General features: G+C 40.6%; 1 protein-coding gene across 1 annotated transcript; it reads left to right on the top strand.

Moving 5' to 3' along the window:
* Positions 1-2,577: 2,577 nt before the first annotated feature.
* LOC135420445 (T cell receptor gamma constant 1) lies at positions 2,578-25,602 on the top strand. The gene is made up of 6 exons (XM_064667941.1): positions 2,578-6,360; positions 6,469-6,783; positions 16,453-16,497; positions 21,672-21,962; positions 23,389-23,445; positions 24,176-25,602. The coding sequence occupies exons 1-6, from the start codon at positions 6,318-6,320 to the stop codon at positions 24,337-24,339; spliced, it is 915 nt and encodes a 304-aa protein (XP_064524011.1). The 5' UTR covers positions 2,578-6,317; the 3' UTR covers positions 24,340-25,602.
* Positions 25,603-25,968: the final 366 nt, after the last annotated feature.

The following is a 25,968-nucleotide window of genomic DNA, read 5'->3' as shown; positions in this document are numbered from 1 at the left end:
GTATTGAGAAGGATTTCAGCAAATCTATCTGCACCCTGACAGTGAGCAAAATAACTCTGCAAGACTCCGCCACCTACTACTGCGCTAGGTGGGATGCACAGCAGCAGAAAGCCATAGGGGACCTGCACAAAGACTGCTCTGCTTTCGAAATCAGATCCTGCAGTGTTTGACAGCATACAGGAACATCACCACCCTGCAGATATGGATGATACTTATCAGTAGTCACTCCCATCTTAATGCTTATGATATAATGACTCCTTCTTATAGGCAAAGATCTGTTACACTGGGCAACACCTGAAAAGACTGTTCCAAGAAAGGATAGCGAAGACCTTTTACAATGGAAAATGGCAAACTGAAGCAGGGATATGGAAATGGTAACACAGCACTGCTCAGCCAGACAGCTGTGAGGAGAGCCAAAGTGAAATTTCACTTATGTGGTATTCACAATCGTATTCACAACCCCATGTCCATGCAAGTGGTTCTTTTTTTTTGTTCTTTCATTAGAGATATGTCTGCACTACAAGACCTGACACAAATTCATGTATTTATCACAAGGACAACAGAACAATATGAACTTTCTGTATTAGCTGTGAGATGAGATTTATTTGTGAACACTGCTATTGACAAAGGCCTAAAAATGATCCAGAGGATTCTCTCTTTCGGGTCAGAAAATATGACATTTTTCTCATGGAAGAGTATGATGTGTGGTGGCTGCTATCCAAGGGACCATCTGTTGTAAAGTCTTTGCAAGGCATTTTTTCAGCGCCCTGAAATGAGGGAAAGTACAAGAAAAAGCAGGGGGCAGCAAATAGCTGGCTGGTGGAAATGCATGCTTCACCCTGACTTTGCCACAGTCACTGGGACTCTCTTGCAATAGAGCCACCAGCTATATTTTTCCTATTTGATGCTACAGTCCTGTTATCAAGGAAGGCAGGCACTTACATCCAGTACATGCCCAACCACCTCGCTGTTGTCAGGTCACTACTGCCAGAGGAACTCCTTATTTCATGCAATAACCTGAGAGAGTTAAAGGAACACAGAGATCTTCAAAAGAAATGGATCATGGCTAGTCAGTGCAGTTGGATATTTATATGGCATTTTATGTATTGGCAACCCTCAACGCACAGTGAAATTACCAGCTGCATGTTCTTTTTAAGAGCCATATAGACAGATAGATAGAGAGACAGATATCATTAAATATTACGTATCAGCGACTCCTTCCCCCTTTGTGCTGTCAGTGAACTTGCTGAGGAGGCCTCTGTCCCTTCATATAAGACAGTGATGAACAAGTTTAAACAATACTGGGCCCAGTACTTTACCCTGGGGGACACCACTAGCGACAGGCTATAAAATGCTCCAGGGAGACTTTATTGCAGCCTTGCAGTACTTAAAGGGGGCTTATGAAAATATGGAGGGTGACTCTTTACACGGGCTGGTAGATGGTGATAGGACAAGGAAGAATAGTTTTTAACTAAAAGAGGGGAGCTTTAGGTTAGATATTAGGAAGAAGTTCTTTAATGAAAGGATGGTGAGGCTGTGGATGCCAAATCCCTTGGAAGCATTCAAGGCCAGGTTGGATGGGGTCCTGTGCAACCTGATCCAGCTAGGTGACGTCCCTGCCCATGGGATTGAGGTGGGAACTACATGATCTGTAAGTTCTTTTGCAACACAAAACATTCTATTATTATATGATTTCATAATATTCTAGGAAAGACTGGTGAAACATGCTTCTGGGAAGTTTTGAGGTGTCTGAGGAGAGGACAACATCCCTGGAATGGGCCAGATTGAACAACTTGAGGTTTTATGTGTGTGCTCAGTACATAAGTCTGAAATGAGTTGTAGTAGGCAGATAGATGAAGAAATTTTTTTCAGATTGAGTATTTTATGTCCTTTCTCCACTGTTACTGCTGTGGTTTAGCTTGTCCGTAAATTTAACACCCTCGGTGGTAGTGAGTTGAAGATCAACCATTGGATGTGCTGAATGAGTCATTTCCTCCTACCAGTCATTTGATGCTCTCTCCACCTGAAGGGCTCTGTAACATTCCTGTCTCTATTTTATTTCCAGGTTTAATCTGCACAGGCAGCATGTTGCTGCTTCCAGTCCTTCTTGCAACTTTATTTTGGTCCCGTAAGCTCTTTTTTCCTTTCCCCTCTTCTTCCTGTGTACAGTGAATACAGTCCTGATTCCAAACTCCAGGAGCTTATCCCTCATAATTTCTCTGCTTCCACTTCCAGGTGGAGACATGCAGTCAGCGCCAGTGCAAACCCCAGAGATGCACCATCAGATGAAGGGCAGATCTGCCAGCATGTCATGCCAACTGATGAATGAAGACATTGTGCACTGGTACAAGCAGCTTCCTGGAGAGCCACCGAAGAGGATACTGTACCTGTCAGGACATACATCTGTTTTTGATGACGGCAATGATAGAAATAGATTTGAAGTTCAAAAGGATGCTACTCAGCCTTTATATGGTCTCACAATAAAATCTTTAACCCCAAGGGATTCTGGCACTTACTACTGTGCATATTGGCACTACACCACAGCATTAGTTGATCAAAGATAAGCCATACAAAAAGATACTTTGTGCTTTGAACCACAAGCTCTGAACTCTGCAGCAGGAGAGGAAAAACAGCATCTTATGAAAACTATTAAATATGTAATGTTAACAATCACTATATCACTTCAGTACTCACATGTATCTGCAACATCCAGAAACTGGAGTCTTCCCGTCTCTTAAAGGTAGATATATGAAACACTGCTCTTAAAATGAAGGCTTAATTTTACTGAAAGCACTCACCTGACAGTGAACACAGCCAGTCTCTGTGTGGGAGCTATAAATCTCTTCTCTCTTAAAATGCTAGCAAGCAGAGCAATGTCTCCATCCCCTCAGTGCTTTCTTTTGAAAAAAAAGACAGGAATATGAAAGAGGGAGAGAAGACCAGATGATCTTGCACATCCTTCTTCATATTTTTCTTTTGTCTTCCTTTGCATTTCAGTCACTACAAATTCCTACAACAGCCCAGAAGACCTATTTTTATTGTCACAATTCCTCACCTGGTGTGTCCAAGATATAACTGAAATCCTCAGCCATGAGCTATGCCCCAGGCAAGCAGAGCCTCTCAGAGCCTTTGGGTTAAGTGTACTGAGTTTTACAAATCAAATTCTATAATCACACATTGGTTCTAGGAAAGATGACATTTTCCTGACAGCTGGTCAGAACACTGATATACTTTTATGTCTTCAAGTTTCTGAACTAGGTTAGAGTGCACATGTTCAATATCCTTTGAGATATTCCTCTAATGCATCTGGACCTTAAAAATGGAGCCCAAATATCTCCATGGTGGTGGGTTTACAGCTCCACAGGCTCAGCTGAACACTGTTTTTGCTCAACTTTCTGTGTGATTTGAGTCTATAATGTCTTGCTATAGATGTTTCTGTCCTCCTCAACTATTTGAAACACAGGTTGGACTGCATGTGACCTCAGATATTAACTCAGATATTAACTCAGATATTAACTTTTGTCTTTGTATCCTTTGGATCTGAGGATTTCTCACAACCAAAGAGGTTTCTGGACGGAGTTGAGAGCAACTTCCTGACACAGGTGATTGAGCAGCCAACAAGGAAAAGTGCTCTGCTGGACCTCCAACTCACAGACAGTGGAGAACTTGTTGAGGATGGAAAGGTCAGGGCCAGCCTTGGCTGCAGTGACCATGAGCCACTGGAGCTCAGACTCCTGAGAGAAGACAGCAGAGCAAAAGGCAGGACCTCAACCCTGGACTTCAGGGGAGCAGACTTTAAAGTTCTTCAGAGATCTGCTTGGAAGAGTCCTTTTGGACACAACCCTGGAGAGAAGAGGTGTCCAAGAGAGCTGGTTGGTATTCAAGAGTCTCCTCCAAGCTCAAGAAGGGTCCATCCTGAGAACCAGAAAATCAAGTAGAGGCAGTAGGACTCCCTCATGGATGAGCAAAAAACTACTGACTGAATTTAGGCATAAAAATGAAGTGTGCAAGAGGCAGAAGCATAGGCTGGTGATCCAGGGCCTGCTGTTCAACTATGCAGGGATTTCAGGAAAGAAATAGCCCAGCTTGAATTGAATTTGGCAAATGATGTAAAGGGGAACAAGAAAGGATTATACAAATACAACAGCAGCAAAAGAAGGATGAGGGAAAGCTGCTAAGCAGGGCAGGGAAACTGGTGAGAAATGACATGGGAAAGCCTGGGGTACTCAGTATTTAGTTTGCCTCAGTATTCACACTTAAGAATGGCCTCCAGGAATCCCAGGCCCCTGAGATCAGACGTAAAGTCTGGAGCAAGAAAGACATACCCTTTGGTGGAGGAGGATGAGGTTACTGAGCACTTAAACTGAATACACATAAGTTTTTGGCGCCTGGTGGGATGCACCCACAAGTGCCGAGCAAGCTGGCCAATGCCTCTGCAAAGACTCTCACTTGTCTTTGAAAGCTCACAACAACCAATACAGGTTCTTGAAGACCAGAAGAAAGCAAATGTCACTCCTATTTTCAAGAAAGATAAAAAGGAAGACCTGGGTAACTACAGGCAGGCACTATCTCAATCCCTGGGAAGATGATGGAACAACTAATTCTGGAAACCATTTACAAACAGAGGAAGATAAAGACAGACAGGATTAGTAGCATTGATCAGGATTAGTAGCATTGATTTACAAAGGAGAAGCTATTTAGATAGCTTTAGATCCTGAAGCACTCTACAAAGGCTTGGATTTTGGCCATTTCATCTCTGACAAGTCTATTTAGTGATAATTTGAACCTGGAAAGTTATTTTGTAGAACACTGTTCTAGCCACTGCATGTGTCCTCTTGGCATAGACACCATTATGTTTGGTCTGTAATTACTCCTACTGGGAGACTTACTGTGTTAGAAAGCTACAGTACAGAACCTAGATAGTCTGTAAATTGGGCATTTAATCACTGACGCAATCCCTGCCATATTTCTTTACTCTTCATCTGGGATCAGGTGCCTGGGATAATTCTGCTGTGTGATCAGAAGAATATCAATGTACTGCTACTGTTTCATGCATGGCAGTTTTTTGCAACATGGGCTTGATTTCAGGTCCTCAACATACAATTGACAGTGCAGTTTTCTCTCTGATTAACTGCAGTTGCCCACGCAGGAGACTGCTGCTGAGATGAACGATCTTTTCCTTGACCCTCCTCCCCACTTCACCTTAAAATCTGTTTATCAGTTCTCTCTTCCTTGTCACTGTTGTGTTCTGCCAGTCTTTAAGTAATTTCTCCTTCTCACCTACCTCAGGGTGGCCAGACACAAAATTAAACAGGCTTTCCTATTGGGAATAAGGGGACCCTTTCCATTGCCTCCACACAGAGACAGGTGTCTCTCCTAGACTGACTCTTCCTGGAACCCTGCATTCACAGGCACCTTTCCAAAGCACTTAGCAATGTGTGCTTACCACCAGCTCACTGCATGTAGCCAGCTGCCAGCAGAAGGGAGGCTGAACAAATTCATTTCCTTCGTGCCTGGCGAGTTGCAGCCCGGGCCCACCAATCACAGGGGAGTCCCTCACAGCACCAGACCGTCTCATTAAGAAGTCTCTCTGCCACGGCTGTTGACAGCAGCTTCTCTCTTTTGCTTTCCAGTCTTTTCTCCAGTGAGTGTTTGCATCTCAGCTGAGCTTAGAAACTGAAATCCTGCAGCTGTGCATTTCCTCCCACAACCTAAGCCAAAGTGGAGGCAAGTCCCTGCCATGCAGCTGCCCTGGTTACTGCAGGCTGATGGCCTCAGCTGCCTTGGTGGAGGGCACCAGCTGCACAGGGGCACTCCAGGCACTTCTGTACTCTGCAGCTACGTGACTAAGGTGAAGCAGCAAAGGGTGGTTCCTAACAGGATAGGGGAATGCCTCCCACCCACTCAGACACTGTGCACCTCTCTGCACCCCTCAGGTGATGGTACGCACACACTGCCCACCAGAGTCACCTCCAGGCTGATACCTTCACTCCACAATACATAGCTGCTCTCACTTGCAACCTTTTCTCGGTTGCTCTGACTCGAGTTTTATAGGGCCACCATCCTTGGATTTACCAATGTTTTTCATATTTACTTGGAAAGCAGACAGGACTACAGGCTTTTAACCAATTTTAGCATGTGGCAGCCTGGAGAAGGTTTTCTGAGAAGGCACCCCATCCTCTTGCACACAGAAAACCCATTGCTGAAGATCGTTAAAAAGAGTCACCTCCTCCTTCCACACAACACAGTCCCTCCCCAGCTGGCATCCCTTTCACTCTCTTCTGAGTCTCAACAAGAGCAGAGTGCGGCAAGCAAACATGCTGCTGCTGGCAGTGCTTGTTGCCACAGCCACTTGGTCTTGTAAGTACTTCCTTCTTATTCTACCTTTCCTCACAGGCACTCATGGCTATGCAAACAGGCATCTTTCACTGAATTCCAGCTAATTACATTATTTCTCCTTTTTCCTAGATGGATTTGCACAGGAAATTCCCATGCAGAGTCCTATATCCATCACCAAGTTCCAAAAAAGTGCACGAATGACATGTGAAATTCAAACATTAGGGGCAAATTTTGATGGTGCCATCATACACTGGTATCTGCAGAAGGAGGGTGAAGCTCCAAAGAGGCTCTTGTTCCTTTCAGGAGGAAAAGCTACCGTTGAAACTGGCTTTCAAGCAAGCAGATACATGGTTGAAAGAATTTCTGGTCAGCGACGGTGTGTTCTTACAATAAAAGATGTAATTCCAACTGATGCTGCTACTTACTACTGTGCCTACTGGGATCCTCACTGTGATAGAAACTCAAAGATCATCAAGGCAAAAAAACACCTGCAACGTCTGAACCACAAGGTTGTAACTGTGCCATTCCACCAGTCTTCTCACTACATCTGATGTGAGCTGCTGAAAGGCCAAACCCTTTCCTGCTTCCCAAAGAGAGCAGCTAACCCTGCACAACTGTTCTTTTCAAAGTCTGGGTCATCATTAGGACTCCTGTCTTCAACACACATCCACGATTTTAAGGACAAAGGAAATCATCACTGCCTTAGGACTTAGCACGTAAATGCTGGACACTCCCGTGCTCCTTTGGTGCTGTTTGCACGCCATGGCAGAAGTCTGGTGGCCTTTAGGGGAGCAAACAGAGAAACGTTGATTTTCTAGTCCAGCCACTGTTCTCCCCTAGGAAAGAGAAGGCAGCAAAAGCAAGACAACATACTGAAGGAAGTACTACCTTGGCGGATGGAAATTGTATACTTGGCACTGCCTATCACATCTGAGTAAAAAGTTCCCCCTTATGTTCTTCCCTGTTGTACATGTAAGCAACTGTTAGCCCCTGGAAAAACTGTAAGCCCTGTTTACCTAATTCAGATACCACAAAATCCCACACAGACCAATTTAAATTAGAGATTTACAGTCTCTTATCCGCCACAGCTAATGATGTGCTACGTATAACCATTGCCTTCTTTCATTTCGTGTTAAGACAAATAGAATAAACATCATTTTATTTGAAGAAGGATATTTGCTGAAACTGTCAAGTATGATGGACTCACTTCAAATTTGCATGAAGTTAGTATATGGCCCTGAGCACAGCAAGCATTTCACAGAAAAGCATAAGAGGAATAGTTTTTGCTTGTGACTATAGCCAAGTGTGTGCCTACTCTTCAGCTTTTCTTTTCCTGATGAGGGGTGTAATTGGATACTTGAAATGCTGGGGCATCACACAGTATGAGCAGTGGGACTTCAGAAGTATCAAGCAAGGTGTGAATAAACACTACACACCAGTATCCTCATGTCTTGAATGCCTTAAATGCAAAGTTTAAGCAGACAAGTGCTCAGTGATTTCATATAATCACATAATCATATACTAATAAAATGGCTTGGGTAGAAAGGGAACTTAAAGGTTGTCCAGTTTCCACCCCCCACACCATAGATAGGGCATCTTCCATTTGATCAGGTTGCTCAGGATGATATCTGTAGGAGCAGCTGGATGGACAACACCAGTCACCTGGATGATAAAAGAAGAAGGAAATACTAAAGCAAAAATATTGTGGTCCTGAGTGAGCCAGAGCTAAGATTAGTGTGTATGTGAAAAGAATCACAAGGTCAAGCTGGAAAGCCACTTGAAGCATGATTGTTCTCTGTGGCTGGAAGCATTCACATGGGGGTGTGTGGTATGTGGGGAGATAAGGAAACATCTTGCTGGCTGGAGAGCTCGGACCGGGGCTTGGTAGAGGGTCTGTATAGAGAGTCTGTTCTAGAGCAAGCAGCAGTCACAAGTATTGAGGCCATGTTACTGAGAACACAGCTGTGTTGGGCAGGGCACATCTCAAGGATGAAGGACCACCGCCTCCCTAAGATCTTGCTTCACGGTGAACTTGCCACTGGCTGCCGCATGAGAGGAGCCCCGAAGAAAAGATACAAGGACTCCCTGAAACAACATCTCAGCCTTGGCCATATTGATCACCATAACTGGTCTACTCTGGCCTCCAATCGGGAGGCCTGGAGACACACCATCTATAACGCAGCTGTCTCCTTTGAGAACACACGCAGGATCACTCTCGAGGAGAAAAGGCAATGCAGAAAGAACCATGTCCTGCAGAATACACCATCTAAGGAGTCTTTCTCCTGTGCCTTTTGCAATCGGATATGTCTGTCACGTATTGGCCTCATAAGCCACCAGCGTGCCTGTATCAAATGTGGATAGAGCCTTCCCAAATTTTCGTTTGCGAAGCCTAGCCATGATGATGATGATGATGAATAAAGTTACAAGAGAGTTCTTCCTGGACAAAGTCTGTCTCCCATGGATTCATTTGCCGCAAACAGTGCAGAGTGAGGGACCTTTTTTTCTACAGATATCCAGTCTGGACTTAAACACTTCCAGGGAAGAGATATCCACAGCTTCTCTTGTCTGTCTATTCCAGTGCCTCATATCTTGCACAGTAATGAATTTCTTCCTAACATCTAATCTAAAACTCCTCTCAAGTTCAAAACAGTTCCCCCTTGTCCTATCACTATCTGCCTGTGCAAAAAGCCACTCTTCCTCTTTTTTGTAACCCCCCCTTCAAGTACTGGAAGGCTGCAATGAGGTCTCCCCTGAGCCTTCTCCGGGCTGAACAACGCCAGCTCCCTCAGCCTGTTTTCATAGAAGAGATGTTCCAGCCTTCTGAGCATGTTTGCAGCCTCTGGACCTACTGCAGCAGGTCCACGTCTTTCTTGTGCTGAGGACTCTAGACCTGGTCACAGCATTGCAGTTGAGGTCTCACAAGGGCTGAGTAGAGGGGGAGAATCACCTCCTTTGACTTGCTGGCCACCCCTCTTTAGATACAGCACAGGATGCAGTTTTCATAGCACAGGATATGGTTGGCCTTCTGGGCTGCAAGTGCACATTGTTGGGTTATATCCAGCCATTGGTCCATCAGAAACCTCAGGTCTTTCTCTGCAGGTCTGCTCTCAAAGCATTTTTCTCTCAGTCTGGATTCATGTCTGGTATTGCCCTGACCCAGATAAGCACCTTGCACTTGGAGTTGTTAAACCTCATACTGTTCTCCTGGGCTCATTTCTCAAGTCTGTCCACATCCCTATGGATGGCATATTTCACTGTATCCTGTTGTTATTATCATTAGGGCTAGTCAGTGGTGTGATGCACAACTCTCAGCCAGGAATTGGTAATGCCACATCCTGTCTCTGTTCATAGAATCTCATGGCAACTTTCCAAAGTTTTCTCTTAGTTCAGTGAATACTTTTTTGTTGTTGTTTTCTGCCTTCTGTATGCAGTGGCTTGCAGCATCCAGCACTACTGCACTTGCAGTGGTGCGGGCCACATTGCCATTTTTTTCAAGAAACCTTCCCTTGTGGTTCTGTCATGGTCTCAGAAAGCTTTCTGAACCAGATCTCATCCTCATCAGAACATGTGTCATCACTATACTCATTATATGATAGTGAAAGTGATGTGGACCATTAAGAGTCCCATTTCCAGCGGTTTCCCTTGCCTTGCCTTGCCTTGCCTTGCCTTTGCCTTTGCCTTTGCCTTGCCTTTGCCTTGCCTTTGCCTTGCCTTGCCTTGCCTTGCCTTGCCTTTGCCTTTGCCTTGCCTTTGCCTTGCCTTGCCTTGCCTTGCCTTGCCTTTGCCTTTGCCTTTGCCTTGCCTTTGCCTTGCCTTGCCTTGCCTTGCCTTTGCCTTTGCCTTTGCTTTTACCTTGCCTTTGCCTTGCCTTGCCTTGCCTTTGCCTTTGCCTTTGCCTTTGCCTTTGCCTTTGCCTTGCCTTGCCTTGCCTTGCCTTGCCTTGCCTTGCCTTGCCCTTCCCTTCCCTTCCCTCTGGCTTGATGCCCAGGGTCACTAGCTGACAACCGAGTCCACTCTTCCTCCCATGTGGCATTGCTCACTCTGCTCCAGGGCTGGCTTCCTTCTCTTTCTCAACAACAGCAAAGCATGGCATGCTTGTAGCCATAGCTGCTTGGTCTTGGAAGTCATTCCTTATTTTCCTTCCTTTCCTCAAAGGCACCTCTTGCAACCCGCCCCAGAAAGGGAAGGACAACCCAGGTTCTTATTAATAAATCTCTTGGGGTGGATTTGAGTGAAATAGCATTGAATAATCAGTGTTTGTAGGGTTTATTTTGGAAAAATTTTGTTGCATAGGTAAACAAGTATGTTGCTGTTCTGGGTATTATCATCTATAGCAATATAGCAACATTAGAGCATAGCAATATAGCACTATTAAAGCATAGCAATATTAAAGCATCTATAGTATCATAACAGTATTAAAACATAGCAATATGGCATTATTAAAACATAAAGATAACACTTAAGGAAATGCATAAGGGAGAGAAAGGGAAAGAAAGGATAAGGGTGGAAAGATATGTATAGTCACTGTCCACTGGATCCAGCGATGAAAGCTGGTAGTTGCACCTTCGATGTCTGTTGATTGAAGTGATGATCTTGCTCTGTTGGGGCTGGGGGAAACCCCCAGCAAAACTCAAAGATGTTATGAGTTATTACACACTTCTAGCTCAGGTGGGAACGTCTTGTGGCGTCCCCGAGGTGGGAAGTTTTTCAGTGGATAGTGTCATGGGACATGTCTCTGAGTCTTCAACATCTCCTAAGATAGCTGCAGCTACAGCATCAATCATGGTCCATCATGGTCTGACATTTGAGATGCATAGCCCAGGCTAGATGCGCAGAGTTATCTGTGAAGGAACAAGATTCAGGATGGGAGAGGTTCCAGGCATGGAGAAAAACATACAGCAATTGACAGGACTTTATGACACAGACTTTATAGTTCTTATGTGTTTATAAATATACACATTATATGTTTCCCCAAGATTTGTATCTCCCGGACATGTCCAGGCATGCCTGCTTCCCTGCTTCCCCGCTCCCCTCTCTGACAGGCTGAAGAAGCTGCAGAGAGGAGACAGTTACCATTTGCCCTTTCCTTCCCCGATTCCTCCCACGTTCTTCCCCCTTTGCCTGTGTCCCTACCCCGATTTGTTCCCCTGTTTGTCTGTCTCATGCTCCACTCCATATTCTAGCCCTTTCCCCACCTGAAACTCATAAAACCCCTACACCCCTCAATAAAGTATTCCATTTGCACCTCTACCTTGTCTCCGGACCCATCCGTGCTGTGTCACGGCCCCATCCCCCCTCGGACCGTGGCAGTTATGTAAAGGGAGGACATTGGCATGATAAGAGGGATTTCTCACATCTTGCAGGATTTGCCTCTTAGCCTCTTTCCTTACCTGGAAATCCACTTTGCAGTGTCAGATGTGCATCTGCACCCAGGAGAGTTGGACAGTGGCACTCATTTGTCTGATCTGAAGGTCCTTTGGCAGTATTCAGGGAGGGGTGGGCTTTGTTGCTTCTTGTCAGTTTGTGAAATTCTTTTGGTGATCTTAGAATGTGTAAGTCATTAACTATTACAGTCTCTGACAGCACCCATGACTGTGCTAACAGGCATCTTCCCAAATCCCTGAATTCTGGTTAATGAACGAACTTTTCCTCTTTTTTCCTAGGTGGCTTTGTGCAAGAAATTCCCATGGAGAGCTCTCTGTCTGTCACCAAGTCTAAACGAAGCGTACGCCTGGAATTGTCCTTTTAAAGGTGACTCTGAAGATTTTGGTCACACCACCATTACAATGTTTGTATCAAAAGAAAGCAAAAAAAGCTTCAGATAGGATTTTCTGCTTCTCAGGTATAAAAGTAGTAAATGATGGCTTCCAAGCATACAGGTACATGACTGAAAACAATTCTAGCCAGAAACTGTATTCTAACAATAGACAATGTCGTTCCAGATGACATTGCTACTGACTATTCCCCCACTGTTACAGTCACTGTAGTAGAAATTCAGACATCAGAGGCTCCCTCAGCGTCTCAACAACAAATAACTTGAAAGATCCCGGTGTGCTTCCTTTGGTGTGGATGAGCCATCTGGTGCAGATGCAGGCTGTGGAATAACAGGATATAGTCAGTGCTGACTGATCCCTTGGAAGCATCAGCTGTCGAAAGCTCAAGATTTTGACTTAGCAAGGGCAAATGGAACAGTAAAGGTTCAACACCTAATCCATCCTCTCCATTCCAGATTCTTCTCCTTATCACTCAGTCATATCAGTGATCTGGTTAAAAGGGTTTATTTAATGGAAAAGGGCATTTTTCCATATTGTTGTTCCTGAAAATAGGCTAGCATGTACTGTGGCTCTTCAAAGAATTTGACCTGACAAAGAAAATTGAAATAGAGAGCTTTAGCCTGAAGGTTCTTAAAAATTTTAAGCAAAGGAAAAGGAGAGTTCTTTTAATTTGCGAGTCAGCAGCTGTCAGAGGAGGAAGATTTTCTATTTATTGACTGAGATCTGGAGGTGGGCATTTTTGTTCTCTTTTTTGGGAGTTGTATCATTCCCTTTCCCCATGTTCTTGCTTATCACTATATGTGTTTCACTGGTGTTGGATCTGAATCATCCAAAAGATTGGAGATAGAGTTAGCAAAGTTAGGAGAAAAAAAAAGCCAAACAAGGCTTTCCATAGTTAAAGCCAACTTTTCCTACTTGTGTTTCATATGCAATGCATCCATCCTAGTTACTGCCTCAAGGTGCATGCTGACCCTAATGCCTGAGAAATTAATCCATAGAGCTTTTTCTCTACCATTAAGCCTCTCCCTAATATTCTCCTTTTGCTGTGAGACCCTGAAAGTCTCCTCTAGTGGTTCATTAAAGTGTAACTCTTTAAAGAATATTAGTCTGATGGGATGAAAAAGTGACATAATTTCAAATGTGTATTAGGTCTCCAAATGACTGTAAGTCAGTTTTATCCTGCTCATAATTGCAAGCCCAGATCATACAGGGGAGTTGACAAGCTATCTTCAGTATGAAGTGTTTCACTTCAAATGAGACCTTCCAGCTACTCACTGTCATCAACATAAATCCAATAGCACCTGCAACTGCAGGTGATATGATGGTGGTCTCCTTCACTGTGTGTCTAAGGATGTGGCAGGAAAAGCACCGGTTGGCACTACTCTCTCTCTCTGTCATTCCTGCCCTTGTTTTGTATTGTGATCTGGATGTTACTGTCCAGAAGACTTCAGTGTAGACCACAGCTTTTTTTTACACCTACTTCAGCTGAAAGACCTTCACCCTCTAGTTCCTCCCTCTAACCTGAAATAGTAATTTCTCAACATAGCTTTGCGGTCAGTATGCCACAAGAGATCTCAGAAATACTCTAACTCAGTTTATTTTAAATGCCAAACTAAGCATGCAGGCTGTTTGATTGGCAGAAGTGGTAACTCCTCTGATGTTATCTTGGACTGTTGTATAAGAAACCTCTGCACAAAAGTGTCCTTCTCCCACCAGCTAGTATACGAAAAGCTGCCAGTGAGTTTCTGTAGCAGAGCCTGGACTGATTCCAAGAGATGGGCAGGCAATAACCACGTCCTGAGGGCAGAAAACACAACCTGCAGCATACAGACACCTTCACAATGCTTTTGATGCTCTCTCTCCCTCCTTTCCCTCTGCTGAACTGTATTCAGACAATGAAAAATGAACTCCATGCTAGTAGTACTTTTTACATGCAGAACTCTGTGTACCTATTTGTGTGTCTAAAATCGAAGAAGAACCTTCATCTAATTCTAAGGCATTAAGAGGAGGGGTTATCTTACAAATTTGCAACACTTCAGGGAAGAGATTTGCTCTGAAGGGCATTAGGTATCAGCTGAACATCCAGATACAAGTCTGAAATTCCTGACAGCAGCTGAGGGCCGGGCCTTCGTGCAGATTCCCAGGGATGATGGGGAAAAACTGGGATTTTCTTCATCAATGGTATATCAAGAGAGCATGCTAGCTTATTGCAAAGTCAAAACATGGTGTGGAGCACCTGGATCAAATACTTTGGCATGGGAACAAAGCTCATTGTCTCTAGTAAGTACCATTATCATTGAACTGATTTTTGCAGAATCATTCAGATTCTCAGATAACTAAGAATGAAAGACTGTAGGAAAATTAATTTCTCCCTGATAAATTGTGGGGTTTTGTTAACTGTCCATTGTGCCCCATTTGGGTGGGTTGATGATAAATAAATATATCAACCTCATTAATATAGATTACCTCTAGAACAAGTACTGAATATTTATAAAGGATGGGGGAATGGAAAAATGAGGAGGGGTAAAAATTTAAATATTTCAATGGATTAATTTCTGTTTTGGGAATCTTCTTGACAGTTTACTCTCAGAACAGCAAGTGAGAAATGCAAAGAGTTTTTAATTGATAGAAGTCATCCAGTCTAAACCGATTGGGAAGAAAAATTCCCTGAACGCAATAAATTACTAGTTCCTGGCCCTACTGAAAGTAACTTTGTTACTTGTGCATTTGTATTATTCTTAATTGTTGTGAAGGTATGCAATCAATAGGATGAACGCTGGTTTCAGCATAAAGTATATAACAATGCCTACAGTATGTTGCTCAGAAAATACATGGTGTTATCAAGGTGACTATAATTAAGTCAAATTGCAAACAGCTGAGGAGAGTTACAGGGAAATTTAAAATGTTATCTATCCATGACTTTGAGCAAAATTTTTCTGAACTTCTTACTCATTACAAAACTTGAAGTATTTCTAAAAATGGTACTCTAGTAAATGTTGAAAATTCAGCTATTGCACTGGGTCGGAGAGAATTTTTCTGTAGCCTATGCAAGAAAAGTGCAGTGCAGGAGATATTGCTAAGCATTATCAGAGTGGGGGATCCTGATGTCAAAATATTTGGAAGTGGAACTGAGCTTACTGTTTCAAGTAAGTACAAAATATAAAACTTAACTACTTCTGAAATGCTTTTCAATACAATTAGATATTGGCTGGCATGAAGTGCTCTGCTATTTTAATTCCCTCTAGTTTTAATCCTTCTGAATTCTTTGCAGGATTTCCCCCTTAAATAGCATTCCATTTGCAGAACACAATGTAATTGTTTTGTATTTCTGTATTGAAATGGTGGAAGTACAACGGCTATTGCAGCATAGATGTATACTAACCCCAGTATTATTTTCTTTGCAAAGATGAATTTTAATATAGCAAAGAAAGCATTTGGAGAACAGAAAGATGTTTTTGTCTCTAAGTATGCACATTCAACCTTTGTGATATTCCTAATTCATTCTGAAAGAAATGTATCCAACCTTTGTGCTACTCATATTCTTTGAAAAGCAAAACGTTTTCCTTTAGGACTGTATCTGACTATACCAAATGAAAGGGTTATCTGAGGCATGTCCAAAACGGTTTTAAAGTAGGCATAGTTGACAGGCTGCTCTCTCTTCCTAGCTTTTGCAGAAACTAGTAGTTATTACTGCTATTAAAGAAGAATACCAAATTCAAAATATTCTGGCATAATTATCAGAACTGTTCTGCTTCAAGTAAACTTCAAGTGCTCTGATACTTGCCTGGGATTTTGCTCAGCTAAGCATCTGAGATGAAAAGAGTTTGCCTAATTTTGACCCACTGGTATATCTGGTTAGTGGGAGTTTTGATTCCAATCAATGCAGGGTCTTGCTTCATGTTATGGACAACAAAAATATTGGCTGGTGGTCTCACGCTACGCAGATCTCTGCATAATGTTCACCATTTCTAGGTCTGATTTTATGGGGGTGTATAAGGAGCAAATTACTTCGCCAATATCTGATCAAATAGATCTTCTGATGATGATACCCCTTTTCAGAAAGCAGAGATGGAGCCAAGGCGCTCAGTCTGCATCATCCACCTATACTTTGGGAAAACTCAAATTAGTTGAGATGAATCCTGTCCATTTAACAACATACCTGCCCTCAAAAAACTACACACCTTTTTTTTTTTTACTTTACTTTTGGTGAATGCTCTTTTTTTTACTTCACCAGAGTCTAAAAATTGATTACATAGCAAATCTGATTTTCTTTAAAGAATACTATTTACCCATGTAAACACAACAGATATTGTAAAGACTTTATTCACTGTGATTGGTTATTACAACAAGGTGTTTGGCTCAGGTACAAAACTTGTTGTGTCAGGTAAGTTGCATGTTATATTCATACAATTCATACAATAAGCTATAGGAACCTGGAGTGGTCATATAGATGTATTGTACTGTCTCAGAGTTGGCACCATCCTTGCACAGGATTCTCCTCCCCAACTCGCCATTCCTACTTTGAGCCTTGTGGTATTTGCAACGCAGTCATTTAGGATCACAAACATATCTGAAAAAGAGCTATTTTGAGCCAGTTTTGATCATAGTTCTCCTAGAATCTGGTGGAAAAAGGCTTGTAATAGTTTCCAGAGCCCTTGTTCTTTCCTCCAGCTGTGCTGAAGGAATTAGCAGGGAATCAAGCAGCTGTGAATTAAGCATTAAAAAAGAAAACCTCTTCTTAATACAGATACAAAGAGCAGTATGCAACAGTCATTGCAAAAATTTTTTTTTTAGTTAGGCTAGCAAAAGTGAAATAACTTGTCCGTAATTATTTTTCACATATGCTGCACTTTGGCAATAGAAATAAATTAGTGCCCCAAATGCTCTTCTCATTGCTTAATAACTACTTGATAGCAAAGTTATTAAGTTAATAATAAATTAATTAATTATTCAGCATTAATTATGCTGAATTACTGCTTAATAATTGCTTAATGAAGAAATGATCTTTTTTTACCTTTCCTGCAGAGGCATTTATTTTAATGGAAGGTGGAAGACAAAAATATTTTTCACACTAGATTTGCTTTAAATGCCATAATCCTGAAGTAAACAACAACACAGAAACAGCAGAGGAACTACTACTACCAAATGTTTTAAACCTGGCTAAATACATAAACATATGTTAATATATGAAGCAAAGATTGGTTCTAATGATTTATACCAGAAAGACTAACTAAATCATATCTGTGGCATGTTGGTTTTAGTGAAAATCCTTGCCTTATTAATCAAGTAATAGCCATGCTTTTTGTATCTACAGTTTAATATATTTTCAAGCATCACTCTAATTCTGTAGGATTTTGTCTCTATGCGGACAACGATTCTGAATCATTAATAGAGTAAGAGGGTTGTAGTTACTTCACACTTAAGATCGTTAAGGAATTGAGAAAACTAGGACTTAGAATAAGGCTCTTTGGGAATAGCATCATTAGCTGAGACTGAATCCAAATATTCTGCATTCATGTAGCCAAATAGACTCCTACTGTTTGTATGATGGTTCTTAAACATGGTACTTTTCCAGCCAAAATCACAGAATCATAGAATGACCTGGGAGGGAAGGGACCTTAAAGATCATCTAGTTCAAACCCTGAGCCATGGGCAGGAAAACCTTTCACTAGACCAGGTTGCTCAGAGCTCTGTCCAACCTGGCCTTAAACACTTCCAGAGATGGGGCATCTACAGCTTCTCTGGGCAACCTGTTCCAGTGTCTCACTATTCTCACAGTAAAGAATTTTTTTCTACTATCTAATCTATACCTACTCTCTTTTAGTTTGGATCCATTCCCTCTTGTCCTGTCACTACATGCTGTAGTAAAAGTCCCTCTCCATCTTTCTTGTGGAATCCCTTCAGGCACTGGAAGGCTGCAACTAGGTCACCCTGAAGCCTTCTCTTCTCCAGCCTGAACAATCTAAGTTCTCTCAGCCTTTCCTCATAGGAGAGGTGCTCCATCCCTGTAATTGTCTTAGTGGCCCTCCTTTGGACTCGCTCCTACTGGTCCATGTCTTTCCAGTGCTGAGGACCCCAGAGCTGGACACAGCTCTACAGGTGGAGTCTCACCAGAGTGGGTTAGAAGGACAGAATCACCTCCCTCAACCTGCTGGGCATGCTGCTTTTAATGCAGCCCAGGACACAATTCACTTTCTGGGCTGCAAGTGCACATTGCTGGCTCATGTCCAGCCCCTCATCCACCAGCACCCCAAGGTCTTTCTCAGCAGATCTGCTCTTGTTCTGTTCATCTCCCAGCCTGTGTTGATACTGGGGGTTACCCTAAACCAAGTCCAGCATCTTGCACTTGGTCTTATTAAACTTCATGAGATTCCCATGGGCCCACTTCTTGAACTTGTCCAGGTCTCTCTGGATGGCATTCTGTCCTTCAGACAGCAGTTTCTGTAATGGAATGTACCATTGTGGAATGGTATTTGCTATTTGGTTCTGGCACAAAACTTATCGTCTCCAGTAAGTGTTTTCAAAATCTTATATTTTTAAAAGTTCTGTAACGGGAAAGCTTTGGAAGGAAGTCAGATGGATTTTTAAGGTATCTGGGGAGGCTCACCATAGGGACTACACTACATTACTACCAATTAAAATACCTGAAATCTCTGTCAAGCAGGACAAGAATGCTGTTTATGAGCTGAGTGTGCTGAATGCCCTCAGCTGCCCCTGGCTTGAAGGGGAATAGAGGAGCTTTGAGCGTTGGACAAAATTACTCCATTTTGTGGGATCATCCAAGTAATAAGAATTAAAATTTCAGCTTAAGAACACAGTGACTTTATTTATAAATCATATTTCTAGATACTTTTAAGGAAACCATAGAGGAGTTTCATTAAGAAAACTTTTGACAGCTAATCTAAAAAACATCTATTTTGAACTTAAATATTTAATAACTCATTGATTACAAACCTAACACCAGAATTTTATTTGTACAATGTTTTGCAGTCCCATTGCATTGTTACAAGAGAGAAAAGACAGATTTTAGCTTAAGAAATATATGTTCATGCTTATATACTATTTGAAAAAGTAAAACCTATATACCTCTTAAAACCTGCCTCCGAAAATTGTTTAACAAGGTAAACAGCAACATTTTTGAATGTTTAACTAAACCAAAAATGACAGTGAAGTTTAAAGTTCATTACTGTAAAATTCTTCAGAAAGAATCAGATAATTTGCCCAGAAAAGCCAGTGTAAACTGTCTTATTGACTTCAATGACTTTACAGATCAGCCTGAAATTACATCAAAGCCTACAGCCAATTCTACAAGTTTTCATCCTTTTTTTTCCCAGAAATGTACCTACAAAGATATTTTTCTCACATGTAAATGTGTATATATGCAAAACTTAATTCGTTCAGTTCTCCACTGTCATCCATTTACCCGTGTATGTACATGCACATACACAGCTGGAGTTATTCAAGCAATGTACTCAGCACATTTCCTCAGTACAGTGGTATGATTTATGTGTTTTATTTAAGCTAAGCATCTAGGGTCTTTTTATGGCAAATGGAAAGATACTGGCAATTCCAGAGGAGGAAATTATTCTATCTTAACAGAAGTCTCTAAGCAGCTGGAAGCATCTCTCTCACTTCTCTATTTAGACTTGACAATCCAGGAGAATAATGTCAAACTAGCCAATTATATTTTAGCCTGATGGAATTAATCAGGACAACTTACTAAGCTTCGAGGCTTTGCGGAGTGCAATGTCATTAGGACAAGAGCTACTTCATTGTCTTCTGAACATATATAAATCTGGAACAAATAATAATTTTAGAAATTACTTTAATTTCCATCCGTGGGAGGACTGATGCATAAAGAATATGAAATTAATTCCTAAGTTAATATTAGAGAACCATAATATTGTTCACAATTTTACTTCTGGTACAACAGAACTCTGTCCACATCGTCATTTCACTGACAAATCTCTGAAACTAAGGAAATTCTTAATAAAAGGGTTATCCTTTTGAAGGTAGAAATGTCATCTTTGTTTTTAAACACCAAGTCTGAAATACTTCAAAAAAATCACTGAATTGTTTTAGGGGAGATACAATGTAGAAGATTGCTCTAGAATAGCCAGATCATTTAAAGAAAGGTAGAAGCTTTTTGACAAAAATACATTTTTATATTAATATGCTTTCTCCCAGTGCACCACTGCACCACTCAGTCAGACCACAATGTAAACCCTGTGCATCCACTTGCTCAAATTCAGTAGCAGAGATTTACATAGGAATCTAAAGACAAAAACCGGTGTAGGGAGAGGAACACCTAAAATGCCTCTGCTGCCTTAAAAAAAGTCTTAACCAATTCTTTCTATACAATGAAAGTCAATTTTGAAAACTGTATCCAATCTTCACTTGCAGTTAAGCATAGAAAAAAATGATTGCCTGTGAGCACTGCCTATGCAGTCACTGCAGAAGCTCATGTTGAACTAAAGCAGATTCTAAAATTTACTATCCACTTAAATAATATCAAAATGTCATCTCTGTGTGGACAAAATCTGGATGATTTTGACTCTTCCTAATAACATACAGCTTAATCCAGAGAGGCAAACAAAACAGAGATTACCTACAGTTAAATTGTAGAAACAGCTCATTTTTAATTTAAAATACATTCATGTATCTTCATACTGAGCATACAAAGCACATCACCTACAACAACCCTGGGATGGCTTAGATATGCTGTTTAGATGTAGAAATGTTATCTAGATATAGCATATTCTACTGCTTTAGTTTAGTTTTGGTTTTTCTGTTTCAGATGTGTTAATTAAATAATTTAAACTGATCTAGTATTAAAGGAACGGCATTGCAAAACTTTGGTGTTCAGGGGATTTTGCGATTCCTTTTTCCTGTCTTGATAAAGTTTTTCACCTGGCAAATACATGGAATGCCTTAAAATAGAAAGGCAATAATAAATCCCCCCCCCCCCCCCCCCCCCCAGAAAAAAATCACAAAAGTAATACTGGCTTCTAAAATTTAATTAGATATAGCAGATGTTTATTAATTAGCAGTGGGGACTTATAATGGGGACATAAAACTGCAAAGATTTGAAAGGCAAGTTATCTACCTTTAATATTCTGTAGACAACATTTTCATGTACTTGTTTTTGCACAAATATTATAAAGCAATATTAAATTACTTTTACTGAATAAATGAACAAATATCTTTCAGGAAATATAACTGTTACTTAATAATTGTCAAGAGTGGAGCAGATAATGCACTGATGGCAGTACTGCTGGGAAGGTTGTGGGTATACAGGCTGTCAGGTAGCTGCCTGGAATTTTCTAATTCAGTTTCAAGAGATTAATAGCTATTAATATCTTCAACAGTATTTCAGTTTTTCAACGTTTCTCAAAAGAACATTCACATTTGTTATGGGCATTTTAACACTTGTTAATAAGGCATTTATTTTGCCGTTCTTCAGAATTTGTATTTTGTGGCTGTGTATTTATTTGCTGTACACTATTGATCTTTCAAATCTCTGTTTTTTTAATTTTCTTCCCTCCATAACCAATCCAGACAAAGGAAGCTCTCCACCAGCAAACTCGGAAATCCTGCAGAAAAAACATGAAAATCAGATAATGTATGTTTGTCTTATTGAGAAATTCTACCCAGAAGTTATTCGAGTGACATGGACTGATGAAGAAAAGGAGATAACAGAAAATGTAGTAAAAGGTGATGCTTGGCAACCCACAGAAGAGGATGAATACTCAATTGCCACCTGGTTAACTGTACCAGCAGACAACAAAGACAAGAAATATTACTGCAAATATGAGCATGAAAGCCAAAAGAATTCACTGCCATCACAAGGTATATGCAACATGTTAAAAATTTAGTTCTACGAATCATTAGAGACATCCTTTTTCTTTGCAATAAAATTAGAGAAATGGGGCTTTCCACTACTGCTTCAGAAGACATCTGTGCTCCTTGGCACAGCAATAGCTAAAATACGCAACTGGAAAAACTACCAAAATTTTCCCAGGAAAAGCAACTCAGCCTGTGCTATGCTCCCCAAGTGAGCATGCCTTTGTAACAGAAAAATAACAGTTATTGAACCTCATCAGGTGTAAATAAGCATAGCTACAAAAGGTCTGCACTGAAGCACATCAGTTACTTTCCAGTTTACAGAAGTTACTGTGAAAATAGTAACATCTCTCATGGCTTACAGGTTTAAATCCCTCTGACACCCCCTGACATTAGTCATAGCTATAAAAAACTAACGAGTTAAAAATGAGGTTGCTGAGGATGTAGAACAAAATTTAAATATATTACTTACTCATAGTCCAGAAATAGTGAGATAATAACCATGTATAAGAATAAGATTTTGTGTTTAATTGTGGAAAGATTGTTAATGTAAAGCAAAATCTGAAAGACAATGCAACTTTAAAGAAAAAGTAACTTATATTCAATGCAAATTGTTTAAATCATGGTAATAATTATTAAAAAAGTGATCTAAATTGGTTTAAGTAAATATTTTCTCCATACCTACCTCTGCTTAACTTACTATAAATTCATGTAACTCCAATGAGTGAGAGCATAGCCATAAATAAACATTACATTTCAACCTTCAAAATATATTCTGACAAAAATATGCTTTAAGCTTATTTTGATGGAAGATGTACTTAGAGATGCAATATGGATGTCTTTAAGCCCATATATCTATGCATAAAAACAACATAAAAAAGAATAAACACAAATTTGCTACTTCAAGAACTAAAAGGGTGTATTTTAGAGATAAATCATCACCAAAATAGCAAATTCCCAATAGGGAAACCTTAGATCATACACTCCTCAATATTATTCTTTAGTGATGAACAACCATTAACATACTAATTGAAGTCCCTTCCAAAGTAAATTATTCTGCATTTCTAATAACAGTAAATTGTGAAGGCAATCAGACTCCAGCTTCTTCAATAACAAGATCAGCTGGTCAAACTGACTCCAGTTTCAAGTAAAAGAGACTGCTAAGGAACAGCCTGATGGACACATTCCTGAAAGGGCAGAGACACATCTCCCAGTTATGGCAAAAAATACCCAGTCACTTCTCTTCCAGCATTTCTCCTCTTCAAATTCTCTCTGCAAATGAATCCTACTTGTGAATATCTGCTCTGCAAACTGATCTTAAGCATCCTTTTTTGTTATGTAGCACTAACTTCCCATCTCCCTGTTGCTCTACTGCCCCCCTATTTCTCAACTAAAGAAAAGCCTAACTAGGGCATTTAAACTCTCTTTCCAGTAAATTCTACGAAGAATGCTCCTCAGGAAGGGGACTGCAGCGCAATTTTTAATAGAGGTAATTTAATGTATTAAAATGTGGGAAAGTGGTGCATGTCGTGCAAGAGATAGCTATTGCTAAATACGCTCAGAACATCACAAAAATTATCTTTCAAAATAGTGTAAATAGTGCTTTTAAGTCTGGAGTCTGCCACTTAAAAACACTTCACTGCTACTCTGAACTAACTTTTGTTTTGGGTTATAAGGGGACCTCCTATCTTTATTAGGTAGCTTTATTAGGAGTTTTATTAGGATGCTACAGATGCTGTTTGGGCTATTAGCCCGCATTAATTGCCACTTTATTAAACACCTGGAGTAGTGAAATGTTAAACACTTCAGCTGATGCTTCATCAGCCTAGCAATTGCCCAGCACTTCGGACAAATGAATTGTTTTTTTAGCTCGAATGGGGTTTTAGGAAGAATTATGAGCACCTATGTTCAAAAAATCCAACACAAAAGGATTCAAACAAATGTGGTGCTACTGGTAATAAGTGCTGGAAGCACTACAATTATGTTCTTGCCTTTGCAAGGAATAATAACCCAGTGGCATGGGCTAAGAAGCTCAGTTGGGCTTGAACTTGTTAGCAGTGAAAACCCACTCGAAGGACAGTCAGATATTGTACTTGCCACTGGTGTCAACGTAATTGCAGCAGTAAACTGACTACATAGTCCCAGTTCTACCCATCTTTTAGGAGGCTGTACAATATTGACATTAAACAATACTTTTCTGTCTTATGTTATGATTACAGATGTTACGTTTCCAGATGTTACGCTTCCAGATCACTTAATGCACAGGACAGCATATTTAGTGTACATCATCCTTCTTCTGAAGAGCAACATATACTATCTTATCATACTCTTCTTCATCTACAGAATGCGAACTCCAACCAAGCACCAAGGAAAGAAGGTGTAAATGCTTGTTTAAGAAAAGATTACAATTGATCGTGGATTTACTTTGCTTACCTATATAGACTCCCCTGCTCTGTATTAGATGTAACAGCAAAAAAAAAATCCCAAAATAATTTTCTGGCATTACTGCATAGGGCTCATTTCACTTTATTGCTAGTGTTTTTATATCAGTCTGGTTTTCCTAATTTTTTTGAATATCAAACAAGGATAGGCAATAGCAGTAATGGATTTTAATCCAAAGTCCATATTGCAAAATGAAGAAGGTACTCAGATTGGAAGTAGTTGTGCATGCAGAAGAGTAGGGATGCAATGGTACTTTTGATATATAAAGCACAGATGAGTTTTGTCATTGCACTTAAGGTTTAATTAGGAGCATTCCCGTGCAGTAAATTCACAGATATTTTTCATTTTTATTTTCAATGATTTGTTGCCACTCTTATTTATCCAACAAATAAGGACTTAATTATTCTGAAGTGATGAGTGCTTTAAGAGACAATTAAACACAATTTTTAAAAGTGAACATAGGAGTTTTGAATGAAGAAGTCAGATGAGAATAAAAGCAATTATAAGGTGCGTGCATACAGAAAATGAAGAAATCCACCAGCACAGTGAAAATCTGCACATTGTGTTTTTAAAGAGAGAAACCAATCGTAATTATCATATACATCACCTTGTTTAAAGACACCTTTTTAAACTGAGCAAAACCTCAAATCTGAAGCTTTGATAGAGAAAGTATTTTCCCAAAGAAGAGAAATTCTCAGATGTTGGACTTTGAACTCTTAATCTCCAAGTTCCACAAATCAGTTCCTTTCAAGTTTATGCAGAAAAATAGGAATTAGACATACTGGGATAAAGCACTTGCTCAGTTTTTGTCATACGTTTGTTGATAAGTGCTTGCAGCATTTACACTCACTGCATCTTTAATGATGAGAGCAATAAAAGCTTTCCTCCAGCTGCAGTTGTGAGGTCTCTGTTTGTTCTCCAGAATTTCCACAGCCTGTATAAAGATGCCTAGAAAACCTGATTCATTTCTCTGTTCATATAAATTTCTCAGGAAATCAAAGATCCTTAAAACATTAGTTTTCTGCTTTTCAGTTAAACAGGAACACTTTTACAGAGAACAATAAAAGCTAATCTGTTACATTTTTTCTGTTGCAAAACAGAAGGCTAGGCTTTGTAAAACGGAGCTAAGCCAAGCCAGGGGGGAAATGTTACACACAAAAGGACTGCCTGCCTCCTAGGGCTCATGCCATCTCCATCACAAGGGCTCAGTTCTAACAACCACAGCTATTTTGTTAATGGCATATCTTACAAGTTATTTTACAATCTGTATATTGAAGCCAAAACACCGAATTACTGCCTTAAATGTCATGTTACTCTTCAGTGCAAAGAAAGACATGATTTCTAATCTTCAGTCAAACTCTGTTTGAGAAATGGCTGGGATTCCATGCTATTCTTTATTAAGGTTTGGTTCTGGTCAGAGCAAAACAGAACAGCTACAAAGGCATTTTTGGGATGTGGTTACTACAGATTTCAGTAGCACCATGGATACTACCTGGATATTACATGGATCTCCCCTACCTTTATCCCTGCTAGAGAAATGCTTGATTGAATAAATGGACCAAGATCTCTC

This window comes from Pseudopipra pipra, chromosome 1 (assembly GCF_036250125.1).
Source record: "Pseudopipra pipra isolate bDixPip1 chromosome 1, bDixPip1.hap1, whole genome shotgun sequence".
NCBI lineage: Eukaryota > Metazoa > Chordata > Aves > Passeriformes > Pipridae > Pseudopipra > Pseudopipra pipra.
The sequence above is the reverse complement of the archived record's forward strand: the minus strand, read 5'-3'. Positions and strand labels throughout refer to the sequence as shown.

What these genes read in the sequence shown, in the direction of transcription:
- LOC135420445 (XM_064667941.1), top strand. Translation starts at nt 6,318, where the DNA reads ATGCTGCTGCTGGCAGTGCTTGTTGCCACAGCCACTTGGTCTT. An exon ending in TGCCACAGCCACTTGGTCTT is followed by an intron (nt 6,361 to 6,468) that starts GTAAGTACTTCC and finishes CCTTTTTCCTAG; the next exon opens with ATGGATTTGCACAGGAAATT. An exon ending in CAGCGCAATTTTTAATAGAG is followed by an intron (nt 23,446 to 24,175) that starts GTAATTTAATGT and finishes TTATGATTACAG; the next exon opens with ATGTTACGTTTCCAGATGTT.